The sequence below is a fragment of the Parambassis ranga genome, chromosome 2, assembly GCF_900634625.1.
Source record: "Parambassis ranga chromosome 2, fParRan2.1, whole genome shotgun sequence".
Taxonomy (NCBI): Eukaryota; Metazoa; Chordata; class Actinopteri; family Ambassidae; genus Parambassis; species Parambassis ranga.
In genome coordinates this window covers 7,327,599-7,346,957 of record NC_041023.1, presented here as the reverse complement: position 1 = coordinate 7,346,957, position 19,359 = coordinate 7,327,599, and the positions used below count along the sequence as shown (strand labels likewise).

Sequence of the window (19,359 nt, the reverse complement as noted above, 5' to 3'; positions counted from 1 at the left end):
ACTTTAGGTGCCTCAAAGTGCTTTACCACCAATACATTTTTAGCCAAACCACCTCAGCCTCCATCACTTTTTCATTTATCTACTGCCTATCTTTGTGCAGTCCTTTGATACACTCTGTTTTCTTTGCTCCATTTGTTTTGTTCCCATATCTTTTACTTCTCCTGCTACACTCTATCCAACCTCTTACTTCTACATCCTCCTCCTCCTCAACTAAAAACTTTGATGACATGCCAGCTTCTTGCTTGCCCCCCCTTACTCTATCCATATCATTATTTCAACCCTTCTGTCTGTCGCTTCATCCCCTCTTTCTTTTCTGTGCCTGGTTTATTGTGAACATCACATAGTTTCATTACACTGGTTTATTCAGTAGCCAGCAGCTACAGCACGCTCCTTCCCATGGTTTATTGCTGCCTGCCTGCTCTTTATTTATTTTCTCATACCCACACTTCTTCCTCCACTCATTCCATTCTCTTATCTATCCATCTATCTCTGCCTCTCTTTCTCCAGCTCAGTCTCTCCCCAGTTTACCATAACCATGATTTTAGTCTCAGTCGCTTCATTACAAGCTGCTGCTTTTATGGGCCATCTGTAGAACTATCTGCATTTGCTACACACACATAGACACATAAGGGGCACACAAAGGCCTGAATGCAGATGTTAGAATACAGCTACTCCTTTGCCCCCCCACACACACCCACTCTCACACACACATAACCATTTACCTGCCTTTTATTTTTCCCTAGATAAGCAATTACAGCTGGGTCCAGGTCCAGAGAGCAGAGTGGTGAAGAAGAACTGAGAGGAAGAAGTGGGTAAGAAGTGGGAAAAAACAAAAAGAGAGAGAGAAAGCGAGGGTGCTGCCACGCTTTCAGAGTTTTTAGTGAGACAGATGACACTGCAGGCTGGAAGACTGTAGTGGGGGAGTGAAGGACAGTGAAGAGACAACTAGAGGCAGAGAGGAGGACGGAGAATAAGGAAGAGTGGCACAGACGGAGAGGGATGATTCCATGAGTTCAGAGGTTTTGCACCTTAGTCAGCAGTAACTTTTATAAAAGATGAATGGAGTGTTACACTCGAACAGAACAGATGCTGAAACACTTGAACACAAAGCAGAAATTCTGTTAAAGGAAACAATCCCCAGGCCTTTCCAGTGGCTACACCTGAAAAATTATTTTTCAGAAATTCTTTCTGAGACATCCCGTAAAAGATGTAAAAGTTATAGAGAATGTAACAACATGGAGCAGAGCTCTGTAACAAACAGATAGGTGTTCATAAAAAAAAGGTTTCACTGGACGTCAACTACCAAGTAAGTATGATTTATTCAACACTTTAACCAGGTCTTTTTTATAGACCTGTGAAGGACTTATCTCATAAAACATCCAGAAAGTTCACAGCCTAAGTTGTACACCACTTTTTGTGGTCAGCTAGCCTGCATATAGCAACACAAGAAAACAACAACAACAAAAACAACATTACAAAAAAACAACATTACCAATCTCTGTTTTACACGGGGGCCAGATGTGTGCGCGCACACACACACGCACTTGCAGACAGGTGTGCGCACATACAGGTGAACACACTTCCACCACCGGGCAGTGAGCTCGTGTTGTCACTGTTGCTCATGACATGCCAGTTGGATAGACTGAACTCCATTCATTATGCTAAGCTAAGCTACGCTACGCTAAGGCTAGCACCAGCACCTATTTGCAACACACACACAACACTGATGACTCATTATCTTTTCAGTGCTGTTTGCATTGATGACAGCCACTGACCTAGAACAGTGAGAAACAGGGATGCAGAGGGGTCTTGCTTTAGGAGGAAGAGGCACTGAACGCGCAACGCATTTCTTTAGGAGGAGGCAGGTGGGCGAGTGGGTTCAAACGCAGCACTCTAATTGGCTGAAAGCTTTTCACTTCACATGGCTCAGCGGCAATCGTCGTACGAGCAATGCGCACATGTTGTTAGGACTGGAATCAGATGAGCAGATAACAGACACGTCAGGTTCGTCCTCTTGTTTCATAGCAGCTCTCAGCGTTAGATGTGTGTGCACATGAAATGTGAACAAAATGTCTGCCACCACACATCAGTATTCTGATGCAGTTTGGCAAAACGTGATTGGCAGCTTCCCTGTTTGCAGTGATGGATTACCATTACAAACTGAATGAGAGGCCTCTGGAGTCAGTGGAGTTAAAATGTCATTTGGAATTAGAGGTGAACTGACGGGGAAAAAAACTGATCCTCTGTTTTGTACAGTCACAATTAATATGGAAAGAGCAGGTGTTTAAAATATATATAGAACCATAACAGCTGGTGTATGAAGATTTATTTGGTTTATCTGTTATAACATGTATAAAATCAATCACATCCAGGTGCATAACAGACTAATAATAGCAGGGATGTGTAACGCCGACATGTGTCTGATCATCAGAACTTTAAGGTAAACTTTTTCGGGCCTATTTTACTCACCATGACACATTAAAAAATGTTTACAGTGGAGTTTTTTTTCTCTTAAACAATCCCTCCATTGTTCGAAAGTTGCTGCAGAGCTGTCAAGCAGCTGTCACAACGGGATTCCAGCCATTTCCTCAAATTCTAACTTTGACAGCTCAACAATCATGAAATGGGATAATACTTTTTTAAAATATATATATATATGACTGTGTCTTTTAATACGAAAAGATTAATGTCATAATGAGATATCTGCCATTTGAAAACTCTGACACCTTTCCCCACAAAAGTATTAAGAGCATGAAATATAAAAAGAAAAGCCTATTATTATTAGGATCATGCTGAGCAAAAGGAAAGAACGATAGGATGGTAGTCTTCTCCTCGGTGTGTAAATAAGAATGTTAGAACCACTATGCGCCTCTTTCTAATGCCATCTTCACGACTGTGACAGAGACAAAAGAGGCCTACTAAAGTGGAGTTCAAAGGTGCTCACTGCTTGAGGAGTAGTTGGCACATAAGTTACCCCCCTTCTTTGTAAAAGACACTGGCTCTCCATGGCTATCAAACACAACAAAGGGAAACAACAAAGCAGGCAAGAAATGCAAAAATTGAAGTGGTACAACAGGCACCCACAGCTCTGGCTTCCTCTAACCATCACCATCCGCAGGCCAATAAGAGGAGCAGCGGGGGGGCAGGACTGTGGACTCTGTTCCAGACAAATTCCTGTTTCTTTCGATTCCCTGTGGTGAAGTATGGCAGAAGCACCAGCAACAACTAGCCATTTAACACTTTTCTTTTTAATGTCCCGGCCTTGAGAGGCAACTTTAAATTAATAATAACTACAGAACTACACAAAAAGCACTTTGAATCATAGGGCAGAATCATCTCAAGAAGAACTGTGGTCATAATAGAAGCACATTTCTTCAAATAAAGCATCATATTAGACAGATATATGAACTTCTTACCACTATAAAGGCTTGATTCTGTCACTTTTTGTTAGTCCTTTACAAGAGGACTATGCCAGACAGAGTTAAACCATCTCAGTAATGAAAAGAATGAGCCTTAAGAACCTAAAAGCAGTCCGCCTCTGCAGTAAAGATAATGGCCATGTTCCACCTCTACACACAAAAAAAAACATGAAAAGCATTTAGGGAAGCTGTCTTTATAACTGAGGCCAATTCCTGCACCAATCATCTACTTGAGTTAAGATTACATGACCACTCGACAGTGAGTTCTAAAACACACAACCGTGCGTTCGGTAAAGCGAACAACTCGATGATGCTGGCACAATTTGTGTGTTTTAAATGATGTCGCCAAATTATGTTGTTGCTTAATTGGCTCCTGAGGGACTAAGCCAGAGCCATGTTTGGTCATAATTTGGACCAGCACTATAGCAATAAAAGAAAAAAAACCTGAAATTCAACTGTGACAGAGCTGGAAAGGTTTGTTTTTTGTTGTGTGGGAATACTTTACACCAGAGACCTGCGATTGTGGTTTGATGCTGACAGGGGCAGGTTAGTCTTTTCCCGACACACGATGTTCTGAGCCATAAGTGGCACATTTGGCAGTTAAAAATGATGAAGACTGCCAAGTTGTAAAGGAAATACCAAAAGGTACAGTATGAAAGAGAATGCACAATATACTATTTACCAAACCAGTCCAACACCTTGGTATTAACATTAGAAATTGCTGCCCTGTAACAATATTTTAGCTGGCATGAAGTTTATTGTGTCCTCTCACATTTCACATGCCCCTCCCCCCTTGAAATCACTTTTGATCTGAAGCTGGTCCGCAATGGTGTAATTATAAGTAATTATGATTAATTACGGAAACATTAATATGGGAGGAAAAGGACTAAGTGGCAGCAGAAGGTGTGTGTGTGAGTCAGAGAGACACAGGGACGTTCTGTGGGAGAGTTGAAGGAGGGGAGGTGGAGAACAGAGAGCTCCCACACAGAGTAATGGCCGCTCAAAGCTTTAGATCATCTGGCAGCTGTGAAGATCAGTTAATACACACACAACTGTGTTGCTAATGATCGTAGCTTCTAGTGGAGATCAAACATTATGGACTCAGAGGAGCAGACCACTAATGTCTCTGTGGGTTTATTACACGCCACAACACAGACAATCAAACACACACACACACACACACACACCACTCTCCCTGAGGGTAAAAGCTGTCTTGAGGATTGCCTCAGAGGTGTCTTGAAGCTCTCTGTGAACACCAATTATCTGTATTCAATAACAGGGCAGCATTGAACGACCTTTGTGTCACTATATTTTGGTCGGTCAGAAACGCTGTGCATAATGCTGATCAGAACATTGGAAATATCACACACACACACACACACACACACACACACCTTTAACAATGACACAACAGACGGCCAATGAGTCACAGAACCACACAAGCTCTCAAGAAATCTCTATTTGTGTGAAGGAGTGGATGGAGGCATAAATCACACAAAGGACCAAAACAAGTGGTCGACTCGCAGGGGAGACTGGTGTGTTTGTGTTTGTGCTACCACTTTGCGTGATGTCATCACAACTTTAACATACTTCGTCCTTACTCTGCATGTAAACATGTGGTACACTGCAAACGTCCCTCATCTCCCTCAGTGTCACTTTAGGGACACCTGTGCATGAATAATCAGTCCATCAACAGCACTAATGCGGAGCCACTTTCATAATACTGCAGTGAGGCGAGCAGTAGAGTTTTGCTTTGAAATTCAGTGCAGACATGTATAAACTTTCTTTATAAGAGAAACAAACAATTAGACTCAGCCAAGTAGGGATGCAATTATTGTGGCTGGGTGAAACAAGTTAATCATTTATGGAGGAAGACAATAATCCTGTCCAACGCAATTACCTCATTTTTGTGGAAGGAATATCCATCTCAGAACGTTAGTTAAAAAGATGTACTTGTTTTTCCATGCTTGCAATTTCCCTGTATGTAATTGAATGAGCAGATAATGACGGCAGTCTGAGTGCTCACAAAGAAACATGGGGGATGTCAATTATAAGCTCTTTACCTTCACTTCACCACTGTGTACATGAACACACACACACACACGTGTCTCGTACGACAGTATATGAGCATCACTCCACATGTATATACAAGCATACGTGTGTGTGTGTGTGTTTGTATCTGCATTGCTTCTTGATACGATGATCAATGTTTCTCTGAGGGCTGGTTCAATAAACCATTAGATTTCCCCCTAAAGACATCCTGCCAGCAGAACTTCATTAGACCTGCACACATACATACACAGAAAAACAAAAATACAACCCACACACAGCCTTCTTCCTCTAATTGTCCTGTGTTTACATGCTGCAGCCATCAGCATTGAATGAGATCATGGGTCAGTTTGTTTGCTTAGATTTTTCTACAGCAGTACTCTGCTACCGTTTGATCCGACTGTGCCCTCTGAAGACTGGATCAAATAAGCTTCAATATGTTACAGGCAATGCAGGAACAGACATGTTTATTATTAATTCAATTTACTGTAGATAATGGTCATATTAAAGATTAGATTAATAGAGCCAGACTGTTTTCCATCATGTTCCACGCTAAAGATTTAACAGAGGCGGAGTTATTAACAGTTTACTCCACACAAGGCGAGCTTGTTTGTCATTATCAAAAGTCAGTACACCATTAAGCTCAGCCTCACCAGTATTCTTACATCCGGGGATCTGCTTTCTGCTTTCTATAGCTGAACAGTTTCCTGTGTCTCACACATTCATCTCTTCCTCCTGCCTCATTCTGTTTCTTATCTCCTCTCACAGCCACCCCTCTTCTTACTATTAATTAAAACTCTTGAGTGTGTGTGTGTGCACAAGCTTGTGCGTACCCATCAGGCTTCAGTATTAATTAAAGGTGTGAATGCTAATTGGTCAGATCAATAGCGGGTCGTTAGGCCTCAGGGGCTGACAGCCAATAGGAAATCGTTATGTGTCTGACATCACTGTCACTCTGCTAAAGCCACACTTTACTGTGACACTTGCATGCACAGACACTTGCACACACACACACACAGTTTTGCACTTAACACTACTGTCATCTGGAACGATGGGTTCACCTCAGAGGTTGGGAATGAGGCAGAGTGCTGGTTTAAGAACAAAAGACACACTTTAGACAGAAACTTACAGTATGTCCCTAAAACAGAATCAATATCCATTAATGAAAGCAAGAGGCAGAATGAAAGAGCTTTTCAAAAAAGAAAGAAAGAGATGCCATAGAACATAGACAACAGAACGGAATAAGTGAGTGTGTTGTCTCAGAAAGGCCTTTTTGTGCTGATCAATATCAGAGCAACCTTTCTCTCACACTCCCCACTATATTCAAATGCTTCCACAGATGACCCAGTAGCATTGTTCTACCGATATAGATCAGCCACAACATTAAAACTATTTGTATAGATCCTTTGCAGCCGTGTTTAGGTCAGTGGTAAATGTCAGGGCCTAAGGTTGTCCAGCAGCTAATTGTTGCATATCTGCCAGTAATGTTGCCATGAACTTTGATATGATTTCACAGGAATGGTGGGAATAATAATAAAGCTGATCTCTCATCTGTTTCTGCCAATATATGAACATGAGATGTAATAAACTCTGTTGCCTGCAGGAGTCACTAGTAGGGCTATGTTGTCCCTTCTGTATATTCACTAATACCTTCAGACAGACCTTCCACTTGTTCTTAAACAAGCTGACACCAAGTGAGCAATGGAGGGTTATGCAAGGTTAATGATGTTAAGTGGTGTATGAAACATTAACTAGTAACCCATGTGTAGATTATTGCCTGTAGAGGCAGTCTGTCAATGTGTGTGTGTGTCTCCACTGACTGACAATTTCTGCCAGACTCTGTTACACACCATGCATAGCCATTAAACACACACAGACTAAGTCTGTCTTTGAGCATGTGTGTGTGTGTACACGTGTGTGTTTATGTGTGTGTGCATAAGAAAGAGGATCATCACTTGTGCTGATAACATCTGTGTGTGTGTTGCTTGGTTGCACAGTTGCAGTGAATGAGCTAGCTAGCTCTGTGTGTGTGTGTGTGTGTGATATCTAATAGCTGTGGTTACTGTTGCATGACTTATTAAATTTAACATCAAGAGACCTCCTGGAAAGATGACAGACAGATACCAGGACACATATAAACACACACACACCTCACCTTAACTGGGAAACTAATCAACTCACACAGACACAGTTGAGTAATGATCATTAAATAGTGTATAAAAGATTGCCAGGTTGATTTGGTGGTAGGGTGGAAACATAAAATAGACTATCTAAGATTAGCAAAAAGCAGTTTTACTCAGATGATTTCCAAAGCAGACATGGTGAACCAAAGTGTTACAACACCTCAAAAATCTGGCCTCAGTCTTTCCCTCCTTCCATCACTCTTCTTCCCCGCCCTCACTGCTCTTTGTACTATTAGTGCCGCACAATCTAACATCAACCACATCCCAACAAGTGTTCCCTCTGCATGAGACTTGCATATTGTATCACACAACCACTTTGTTTCTCAGTGTGTGCTGCTTTCAGTGTGTATTTGTGGTTATAGCATCACCTGGGAATTCATTCATAAAAGAAGCTGTTTCTTTTCATCATAGGACAAAACTTCAATAATTGCAACTCTTGTATCTGTTATGACAGAGGGGAAGACATCACAAGACAAAGCTCGCTCTCCTATCTGCTGCAAAGTAAAGCTCTTATTTTAATGAGATTTACTTTTTGAGATAAGTGCATGTGATCAAAGTACAGGCTGTACTGTAGTTTTATACTTTTTCTTATTTTATATAAAGCCAAACAAAAAAGAAAATGTGTGCGAAAAGTTCTATTATGACTATTATGACAACAATGTTGACGTACACTGTAGAAGGCTTGTTCTTGACCATGCTGATATGTAAGGGGCCTTTATACTTGATCAAAGATATTTGTTTAATAACCTCATATCAAACAGTTCTCATTAAACTGTTGTAAAACAGTCTACATACAGTACACGAGTGAAAATGGTTCCATCAGCAACCCAAGCTCAATTATTGATTGTGTTAACATTTTCATTAATAAAATACCTAGCGTTTAATTTCAAAGGGAATAGAAATAAAATCCATTGACTCAGATGTTCTCAGACTGCACTAGTGGAACTCTGCTGCTCCCCTTCCTAAGCAATGTTTAAGATATTCAACTAAAAAGTGTGAAAGTTAAATAACAAAATCTGCTGATAGAAAGCAAACCACGGGGGCTGAAGAATACAGCGCTGATAGTCATTTTAACAATTAATTAGATGATTAAATATTGAGAGAAAAAACCCCATGGAATGCCCTTAAATAATGAAAAATTGCTGATGAGAAGCTGCTCAAAGAGGTTAGAGACCCTTCTGTCAATGTTCCTTATCACATTTTATGGGATGATGACACGCTTGGTGAAGATCCCCTTTGATTGGCTGACAGATACACTTTTTTTGTGTGTGTTAAATGTTGCCTTGGAGTCCTGACTCTGACTCAGCTCATATTCTGGTTATGCTAATCAGGTGACATTCTTTCTGGCTTGGCAGGAGGAGCTGATTGGATGGGCTCAGGGTGGAGACCCTGAAGGGAGGCCGCGTGATTGGTTGGCTGATATAAAAGCTGAATAATGGACTGACAATGGTCAGGTGGCTGTATTGTATTGTATCTTCTGCACACAAACACATAGAGCACAGGCGAATAAACACACACTGATGTTAACTATGTACGAAGGCAGCCCATATTTTAGTCAGGTGGTTAGTGGGTGTCCTCAGACCTCAATATCAAATCAATATATCATTTGATGCAATTTCTATGCTGTCCCAGCCCAGAGAGCTTTGGCAGCTATACTCGCTATAATTCCATCATAAAGGTGTTTAATATCATTCTGATATGAAGAAAATATATCATTTGCTGGACTTCTTTTAGTGTCAAACTCTTATCTTGCCAACCTAGACAGATGATAGAAGATTTTAATCTAACAGCATTATTCGAGAATCAGACAGATTCTTTGATGTTCGACACCTCTCCTTTCCAGGCGATGAACCGTCTGGCAGCTCTTTAATATAAAGACATCATTGAATTAGTTGGTTTTATCCAGGTATTGCATTAATTTGTCATTTCCTGGACTCTTCTGATGTGAAGCACCTACAGTATCCTGCCCAGCCAGATACTAAGACGTCTGGCAGGCATTTACTGTAATTACATTATCCCCACATCAAATTGATACATCGTGTGGACAGCCGCTCAAGCCTTGACACTGAGAGATTTGGCAGCTACTTTGTACCATACCATTATATAATTATATTCAATGATCCAGATAATGAGCTAATGTCACTTTCTTTTCACAATGGTGGATAACCTTGAGGAACACAACTTTTATAGTAAGACGCTGAAACGCATAACCATTGTACACCGCCAACCTGTCGCTGACGGAGCAGGATAATGCTAAATGTATGTACGTCTGCTAGGCTCTCCACAGGCTGGGTGTGATTTTATCGACGCAGTTCATATGATACGAGATCATCATCAGAGCCACAACATTAAAAAGCACTGACAGGTAACTTGAGCATTACTGATCATCTTTTTGCAATGGAACCCATCATTGGCGAGCTGGAAAAATGCCAAGTGTTGTTCCCAGTATTAACTTGTTAGTGCTTAACATGATGCTGTCCAGGAAATGACGGCCTCACTGCAACAGGGTCATGGGCACTGCTGAGACAACATCCTTGTCCGAGTCCTTGGGATGTTACTTTTGACACATAACACCTACCTAGACATTACTGCAGACCACGTAGGTCAGTGTGTGACCGTATACCCAAATGTAGCATTGGAATGTCTGACATTTGTGTAATTCACTGACTATTGTCGCTTTTTTATGTGAACTACAGAAGTAGAAAATGACAAACACATACAAAAACACCCACATTTTCTTTCAAAATTCAGTTTCATCCATTCTCCTCTCTACATTTAATGCCGTTACTGTGTGTGTGTGTGTGTGTGTGTGCTAGTTTTGATTGATGCCCCTGTGTTGAAGCTGACCTTGCAGGAGTTGGAACAGTGAGGAGCTGCATTCACACTGTAGATAATGAACACACACACACACAGCTTTGCACACACACAACCTTAAAGCAGCATTGATTTCTGCTCTTCAACTAGAAAGCATAAAACACATTATTACATTGTTACAGCATGTTCTTCTTCCTTTTTTTTGTACCTCCTCCTCCTTCTTTCCATTATTCCTTCCTTTTTATCTCTTAAATTTTTCGTCTTTGCCTAATTGCATTCTTCTCTTCCATCTCATTTCTTTCCGCCCTCCTTCTCAAATCACACACTTTTCACCTGTCTGCTGTACACCCATGGGAACGCAGAGGGCACATGCATATACATCATACAGACACATACACACAGTCCCTCAGTACACAACTGTAAAACCACTTTCCTCCTGGGAAGGAAACTGACATATCCCCTCTCATTTTAAATGTATGAACTGAGCCATAGGTGTGGGGAGAGGCACGCCAACTCGTTTTCATGTCTGCAGTGTGTTTTGTGGGTGCTAAATATGTGTATTGAGCCCAGTACAAGCTGAAGGAGACCAAGGGCATAAACCACAGCACATACAAAGAAACATAAGAGCTGAAACAGCACATGTTACCTACATGTTCTCTATTTCCTTATCAAACCATCCAACAATGTGACTTGGTTGTTGGAGGATTTCTATACTAGACATGTGCACTAGCTGCTCTAACAGTCATGACACTACCTCACCCATCTACTTGCGGTAACTGAGAGTAAAGTAGATATTTCTGCACAACAGGTACACACAGCAGTGCCATGTCGTTTCCATATGATTTATATCTGTGTAAAAAATAGTAAATTAATGCATGTAACTATGGCAACTAAGTTTGACAATCCTGCTCAAACCTGAAAAAACAGGTGTTCAAAAGGATTATACTCCCACTGACTGCAGCAAAAACGCTCACAGTCTCCCTTCCTGCTGTCTCCCCAGAATTTGCAGACAAAACCCTTAAGAAACGAACCCCTCAAACATCAAGTAATTTCTATATGTTTTCTATAACTACACATTATCACGTTTAAGCTCCTATTATGGTGTAGCTCCTTCAATCATCCCCAGCTATTAGGGTGACATTCTCCTTCCCATGATGCCATTAACTGTCCTGGATCCATTGAATTGAATGGAAGTGAGGGTGGGAGTGAAAGACTGAATAGCAGAAAGTGAGAACGGAAAGAGACAGACAGATGGAGGGATGATAGATAGAGGAGTGGATATTGTCAGTCCCCTCAGGTCTCTTTGATAAAGATCAGAGCAGCAACAGCCAGAACCTCAATCACATACGGCTGCACGCACAGACACACAAACACACATCAATACACACCCTCACTCACACACACACTTGACTTTTACACTCAGATCATGTTCAAGTTAAAGAGACTAGAGTCAAAATCAATCAATCAAGTGCTGATAAGGGATCAAATAAACAAATGGCGGCATGCTTCTTTAATGGCTGCCTCTAAATATAGTGGATTCAAATGGTTTTCTAGCAGAGATTTACTGCAACTTGGTGCTTCACAGAGAGACGGTTCTGGGTTTGAACCCAGTGGAGATCGCAGGCCTCCTTAGTCCAAACACTGTGACAGGCTCCAGCTCCTAATGACCCTCTACAAAGTCAAGGGTGACCTAATGATCACACCTCTTCTCAAAGACAATGAGAGGTATCTGCAGGTGTAAAATACCTTGGGAAATTAAACTTCAGACTAGATTGCTATGTTAAAAAAATCAGCAGAGAATCAGTGAATCTAATCAGTGCCTTGAAAATATTCATACATTATCACAGTGAGTATAATGTACATGAAGTGAAATGAGGAAAAATATTCTGCTTTTTCTGTTATTTACCAAAAAACGTCATCACTTTACATTATCATGTTTTGTTTATTTGATGTCTTGTTGTGCTCAAATCTTGAAAATGATACCTGTCAAGAAGCAAAATCCACAATTCCAGTAAATCTGTGGTTGCAGCCAAAGTAAAAGGATTTTCACTATACACCCCATCCTAAAATCTAAATCATCAGGCTTTTGGTAGAGGAGCAGACTCTAAAGTGAAAATAAGTGCATTGTGACCTGAAGGTCAAAGGACTGGCTGCGGACCTTTGAGTGAACAACATTTTCATGATATCTGGTGGAACTGATGGATACATGCCCAGATGGAGATGAATCCATTGATGCCACAGACATCTGGCCTCTGAGAGCGCCCAAAGTGTTTAACCAGCTGCTGGAAACGTCCATGCTTTTGCAAATACACACCCAGATGAGTAGTGGACAGGTCAAAACATCCCGACCTAATGCCTCCTTTACTTCAGAAAGCACATCTCTACCTACTTAACAGTAAAACATGATCTTAATGTGCCTGACTTGTTTGATGTTTCGTATGTGTTGTTTTTGTCTGTATTTACAACCAGAACACACACTTTTAGTCTGTTACACCTTCAGCTATTTTCTACCGAACATGCTTTGTACATTTTATTACTCTTTGTTTACGGCTTCTCTAGAGGTGCTAAGTAAACCTTCTCTGGTAAGTGTAATGAAGGCAAAAGGAGAGTATTATTTTTATATCGCAGGAGAAGAGAAAAATAAGCAGTGTGGAAATTGTAACAGTAGAGGAGAGGGAGGAGAGAAGCAGCAGCAGTGAATGAGAGGTTGGGATTGAGTAGTAAAGCGAAATCTCGGCTGACTTGTTAGTCACATGTAGGCATGTTCCAGGATGAGGAACATGTTCTGTGGTGCATGTTGGGGAAAAAAGATCACATCAGGGAGTAATGCTTGTCTCTATGTTCATGTCTGTATGTGTCTGTGTTTCCCTACATGCGTCTGGATATGTCTGAAACTATATAGCATGACTGCAGGAAATGTACAGTTAGGTTTGAGATTAACACTTTTCTGTTATTTCGTATTACATTTCTCCATCTGTACCACAAACAAGTGTCGATTCCTACATACCTCAAAGTGTGTACCTAGTGTGACTGCATTAGCATCAGAACTACAGCATGCTTGTTCAATGAACTACACTGTCATGGAGCAAGCTTCAGAACACACCTCTTCCCAGTAACATATAAAAAAACTGCTACTATCCAAAGTAAAAGAACAAACACATCATGAATGCAACATCATGTCGTACAGCTCTTGTTGTTGCATGTTGTCACATAAGAAGATGCTAAAAAAAATCATCAGTTTATTATTAGTTGATCATTGTGTTCTGCTTTTCAGTGTTTCCCATTCACACACACCTGCGCATGAGTACCAGGAGAGCTGCAATGTCAGTAGCTGGTCTGCCATCAGGAGCAACTTGGGGGTTTAAAGTCTTACCCAAGGACACCTAGGTGTCAAACCGCCAACTTTGTGATTAATGGACAACCTGCTCTACCACCAGAGCTGCAGCCACCTCAGCATGCAGCCTGCAAACTACAGCGGGATGTTAAAGGTGACAGTTTTTACCTGACACATCAGCTGGTGTGTTACACAGGAGCATCAGCTAAAAGGCAGATTTACACTTCTGTGTGGTGACTAATGCACGACTCTTCACCAGCACAAAGTTAAAGATCATGGGAACTGAAAAAATGTGGAGACAAATGAGAACACACTTTTGTGTGTTCCACAAGTGTCAGTAGAAAGCTATGAAAAGTCCAAAAGCTTCTGTATGGTCCCATCACAGTACCATGCTGGTCACCAATGGTCATTGTACAAATTGCAGCAGCTGAAGCTGTTGCGGTTCTCCCCATTGGTGTTGTCAGGTAGATTTAGGACAGAAGGGTAAGAGGGAACAAAAAGACTATCCCACATTGACCACACTGAAAAAGAACACCATACTGTACTACTGTATGTGTGCACATGTGAGTCTAAGTGCTGTGATAATCTGTGATTCTGTCTCATCAGCACAATATCAAAAAACTGCCTCCGACATCATGATAAATTATACATCACTGTCTTTCTCCTTCTCTTTCACATGCACACATGCACATATACACACTGTATGGTATGTGTAGGTGCATGAATTAGTTATGACCTGACAGTCTTCAGAGGAAAAGGGAGGAAATCTTCAAGGAGTCCAACAATCACTTCAAAGTGTATCCCACCAAGCAGACAGGCTGGAGAGCAGAAACCCACTCTACTGTACTTTGCACTGCCGAATGCAAAAGTCTATTCAATGCAGCAATCAATGGATGACCTTCTAATGTGGATATAATGCATACATCTATAAAAAGTCTTTTTTTTTTCTGTGTCCACAAGGCAGAGAAGCAAGAGGCAAAGCATGATGGAGGTCTAAACTTTTTTTCTCCACATCCACATCCTCCAGCTGCCTCCAAGGACCTGATGGAAGAGTCCCAAGGCAAACCTGGGCCAGGTGGGATAAAAAAAGGCCTAAGGCATCTTTTCAATCAGCCGCAGGGTGTGCTCTTAGTCTGATGTGCCTAAAATACACTCTGAACAGTTGTCCAGGAGGCTTCCTTATCAGATCCCTGAACCGTCTCTTTGCAACAGTTATATTATCTCAATCAATGATGATTCACTCATCCAAACTTTAAAGTTAGATACAAAACATTAAATGTAGAGCTGATTTAATTCAGTGCATGCTCACAAAAAATAGATTCACTCTTCTAGAGAAAATCAAAGGTAGCTGTTTATTTTTCCATTATCACGCATCTGCAACCATTTTACTTTAAACTGTTGTAAAAGTTGCGATTATAAACAACAGTCAATATGTCCTGCAATAATAATGACGAGCATGTATTCCTTATTTATTTCATAAGGATGCATTCTTGCGAAAGTATTACCTGCACAAATCTAAAATCTGAAATGGCTCCAGTAACAGATTAGCCAGAAGGATTACATGGAGGGTGGATAATTCCTTCTGAGAAAATCCCCTCCTTGTTGTCTGAATGTGCAGCCTAGCTGTGTGTTGTGGACAGCATGAGGAGTTGAATTCCAACAGAAAACAGACAGATCATCAGCATAATGCTGCATTTTTTGCAAATACCAAGTTTGGTCTGCTTTACCTTTTCACCGTCTCCCCCTTCTCTCCCACACACACACACACAGTGTAAGTCAAACGGCTGAATGTATCAGCAGCAGGGGCTCTTCAGATAAGTCCCCTGGATGCTCACACTGAGAGCAAACCCTATCTGCATCACATCTACACAAACACAGAGCCACACACTCACACTGAATGAACATGGGCCAAGCAGCAAGTAGGAATTTGTGCCAGTGAATAAATCTGGGACAACTGCTTCAACATACAAGTGGGCAACCAAAACACACACACATACACACACACAGACACAACATGTGTGGAGAATTAGACTCAGATGCTTTGCAATCAGTGATATTGTCACAGCAGATACACACTAACGAACCCACCTACATACAGACCAGCACAAATGCCCACAGAGGGATGCAAAGAAACACACAGGCAGATAAGCACATGGCTGTGACAAACACTAAGTCTGTATGTGGGATTGGTGCACTTAGTATATATGTCTGTCTTTGTGAGGACCACAGAGGTTTGGACATTTTTTGGAAGTGAGGACATTTTACTTTTAATGGTTTAAGGTTAGAATTTGGTTTTGATTAGGATGAAGGATTGTTAAGGTTAGCATGAGAAGCTATTATGCTAATAATGGTCACAGATCTGAATCTTGAATTTAACAAGAGCTGATTCATAATTCAAACTTTTGCACTCCATCTATGTGGTATTTTGGTGCCATTCACAGAGTGCAGGGTGCACTGGTGTGTGTGTGTGTCTGTGTTGTGGGTGGTAGTAGGGTGGGGGGGGTCATTTTAATATCAGCTGCCCTGGTGTGTGATTGTAATCCGGTCTGGAGCACGTACTGGATGTGGGTAATTTTTCAACCTTTTCCCAGTAATAATTACAGCCGAAATTACCTTCTGTTTTTTCAGTGAACTCTCTGGTCCTTGCTGTAATTTAAATTTGCCAGCTCACGACCTTGTGTTTTGAAATGACTCCCTGAGATTCTTGTCTGCAGGAGAAAACAAAAACAGATGCTGCACCTCCACCAGTATTGCACTAACATGAACCAAACGTCTACCTTGTTCTTCGATATTCCATCGCACACGTGCTCTTACAAGCAGCACTGAAATAAGCACATGCGGTAAACCAATGTAGATGTGTGTGTGTGTGTGTTTGCCCTCCACAGTGCAAGCATTGTATGTTTATATAGAAGAATGCAGGTTAGAAAACACAAGTTGGCATCAGCTTTAGGTTGTTCCAGCCAATAGACATTTTGACCTGTAGTAGCAGGAAAAGCAGTGTTATGACAAACAACCTTTCCAGAATTATTAAAATAGAATAATTAAGTTATGGAGTATTTGTTGTTGTTGTCATTAATCTAATCGGCAAGGTCTTTTTAGTGCCTCTGGAAGTATACGTGTGTGTTGCACACTGTTAACATTAGGGTATTTACTTACTTGCATAGCACAACAGGGTAGTTTTATATAAAAATTTAACGGGACAAGTTGTTTATTTATCTTAAATAACAATAATCTACAAAGCCAACAACCACCTGTTGCATTTAGTGGTACTAAAACATTACAGAGTGTTATAAAAGCCCTATATAGACACTGATGGCTTTCACCTGACAACTTTATAATGAAAAATAAACCCTAAGCATATGACTTTGCCAAGACAGCAAGGAAGGGAGGTGTCACACTGTTTTGAATAAGTCGACCATCCAGTCTGATCCAGTCTGCTGCATACTAAAAAAAAGTTCCATCATCTTATGATTTTGAAAATTTTCAATTACCACACCTTCTTCCATTTGAGGATTTAATCAGTGAAACATGCTGCCGTCGTGTTTAGTTACCTTTTTTTTTTTTTTTGACAGACCATTTTCATCTGAAAAACTTATCATTTGGACTCAAATGGCTCACAGTGCAGTATGAATAGGCAGGAAATGTGGGGACAGGAAGCAGAGGAAAACAACATCTACCAAAGGTCCAGCTGGCAAAGAGTTAAAACATTTTTACCCATGTGGCAACCACTCAACCATTGGGTCACAATACTAAGATTTTACTTTGAAAATGCAGTGTATATTTTATCATTTCATACCCTGTATTCTAGTTTTATTCCAGAAAATGTCAGCACTACCTACAGAACCGTTCCCAGGCTGATGCATGCGCCTGCGGTAAACAGTTTTATGCTCCTCTGTTTTATACTCTGGAACTAACTGCCTCGCTGAGGACATCAAAGTTTTTCTAATCTAAATCTGATCTGAGATCCTTAATGCAAACAGGACATGGTGATGATACATTGCGAGTTCTAATTTTAACCACCACTTCAACTGTTTATATATCTTCTTTCATCTATGAATATGGCACCATGGTGTTTACTCAGGCCCTAAAGGAAGAGGGCAAGAGGTGCTACCTCTGCTACAGGCCAACTTTCAGCTCTACACTCATTATCATCTTCTGTCACCCAACAGGCTGCTAAAATGTTCTCATTTAAAGGCAAAACATCACAGAGCAAGGTTAATTAGAGATCAAATCAAATAATTCTGAAATGTTTACACCAAACCGTGTGTCTCGCAGAGAACGTTGTCCATTATATTTGGCTTTAGTGAGTCGAATGAATCATTGGACCCTTCAGTATGCTGATTTTTTTTCAGTCTGTCCATGCTTTTCTGTCTGTCTTTAGGTTTGCTAAGTCTGACAGCACCCCTCGTTGAAAAGGAACGAACCTGTCACACACTAGGGCACCATAACCTGAAATGCAGGTTATGGTGCTTTCAGACTCTGAATGGTCACTCAGATGAACTGAATGGAATAGAAATGTATGCAAAATTAAATAAAACATAACCTTTTGCTTTCAAAAGGTCCATGTGTAGCATTTTGCCTTCTCAAAGACCAGTGTGTCCAGCATATATCACAGTGCCTCACCCGATTTACCTCTGCATTCACAAACAAGGGCTCTCTCAAGGCCGAGCTTTCTCGCCTGACATGCCTCACACCAACAACAACAACGTGTGGCTGCTGGAACTTCTGGCTGCTGGTTATTGTTCCTCAACTATGGAGTTCAACCATGTGACACAGCCCATACATTTCAGACATGCCACCCACACATACACACACAAGCACTGATACAAACTGACACTGACCTTCATAGTTGAGTTTGAAGCCATGTGCAGAGACGGCAAAGTCACTGGTCAACCTCAGAGAGAAGACGTTCCCTGTGCTGGTGACCGGAGGAGGAACCTGGAAACCTGTTAACCTGCGGAAACACGGACAACAATGTGTTAATATCATCATCAAACGGACAAACTGCATTTGTTTGCAAAACACCAAGAAACAGACACATTCCTCTCTTTATTTCTAATGTAATTTTCACTGTAATACATTTGGAAGACATTGATAAATAAGAAGATATAACTTTGTATCTATCAAGAATAAATCATGCTGTCACAATCATTTATGAGAAGAGGTAAAAAAAAATATTTCCAACTAAATGGGCCACACTTTTGGTGTTTTCATTTATTCTTTATAGTGATTGCTTGCTGATGTCATATCAGCTTTTACTCATACCGCTGCCCAGACATCGAGCCTCTGAGGCAGAACTCAAGCAGCTCTCCATTTTCTTAAGATATAAAGGACGGTTGCACTAAAAGCCATGACTCAATAGGGAGTGCGATCCAAAAACAAGAAAAAAAAGAGAGAAAAAAAAAGTCTTGGTCAGCTAACCAGTAAAACCAAGATGGGCTTGTGTATAGATCAGTAAAACAATAAAACAGGAGTCAAGTAGGAAGGCTAGGCTGTCTTTAATCTGCACTCCACATATTTGAGTTTGTCCTCGAAAAACACGCTCACACACAGCCGCCGC

General features: G+C 41.0%; 1 protein-coding gene across 1 annotated transcript in view; it reads right to left on the bottom strand.

Moving 5' to 3' along the window:
• csmd3b (CUB and Sushi multiple domains 3b) overlaps positions 1 to 19,359 on the bottom strand; it is a 253,514-nt gene that overhangs the window by 155,294 nt on the left and 78,861 nt on the right. The window contains exon 3 of the mRNA XM_028431853.1: positions 18,641 to 18,753. Within this exon, the coding sequence (XP_028287654.1) occupies positions 18,641 to 18,753 (113 nt within the window). The remainder of the gene's footprint in view (positions 1 to 18,640; positions 18,754 to 19,359) is intronic.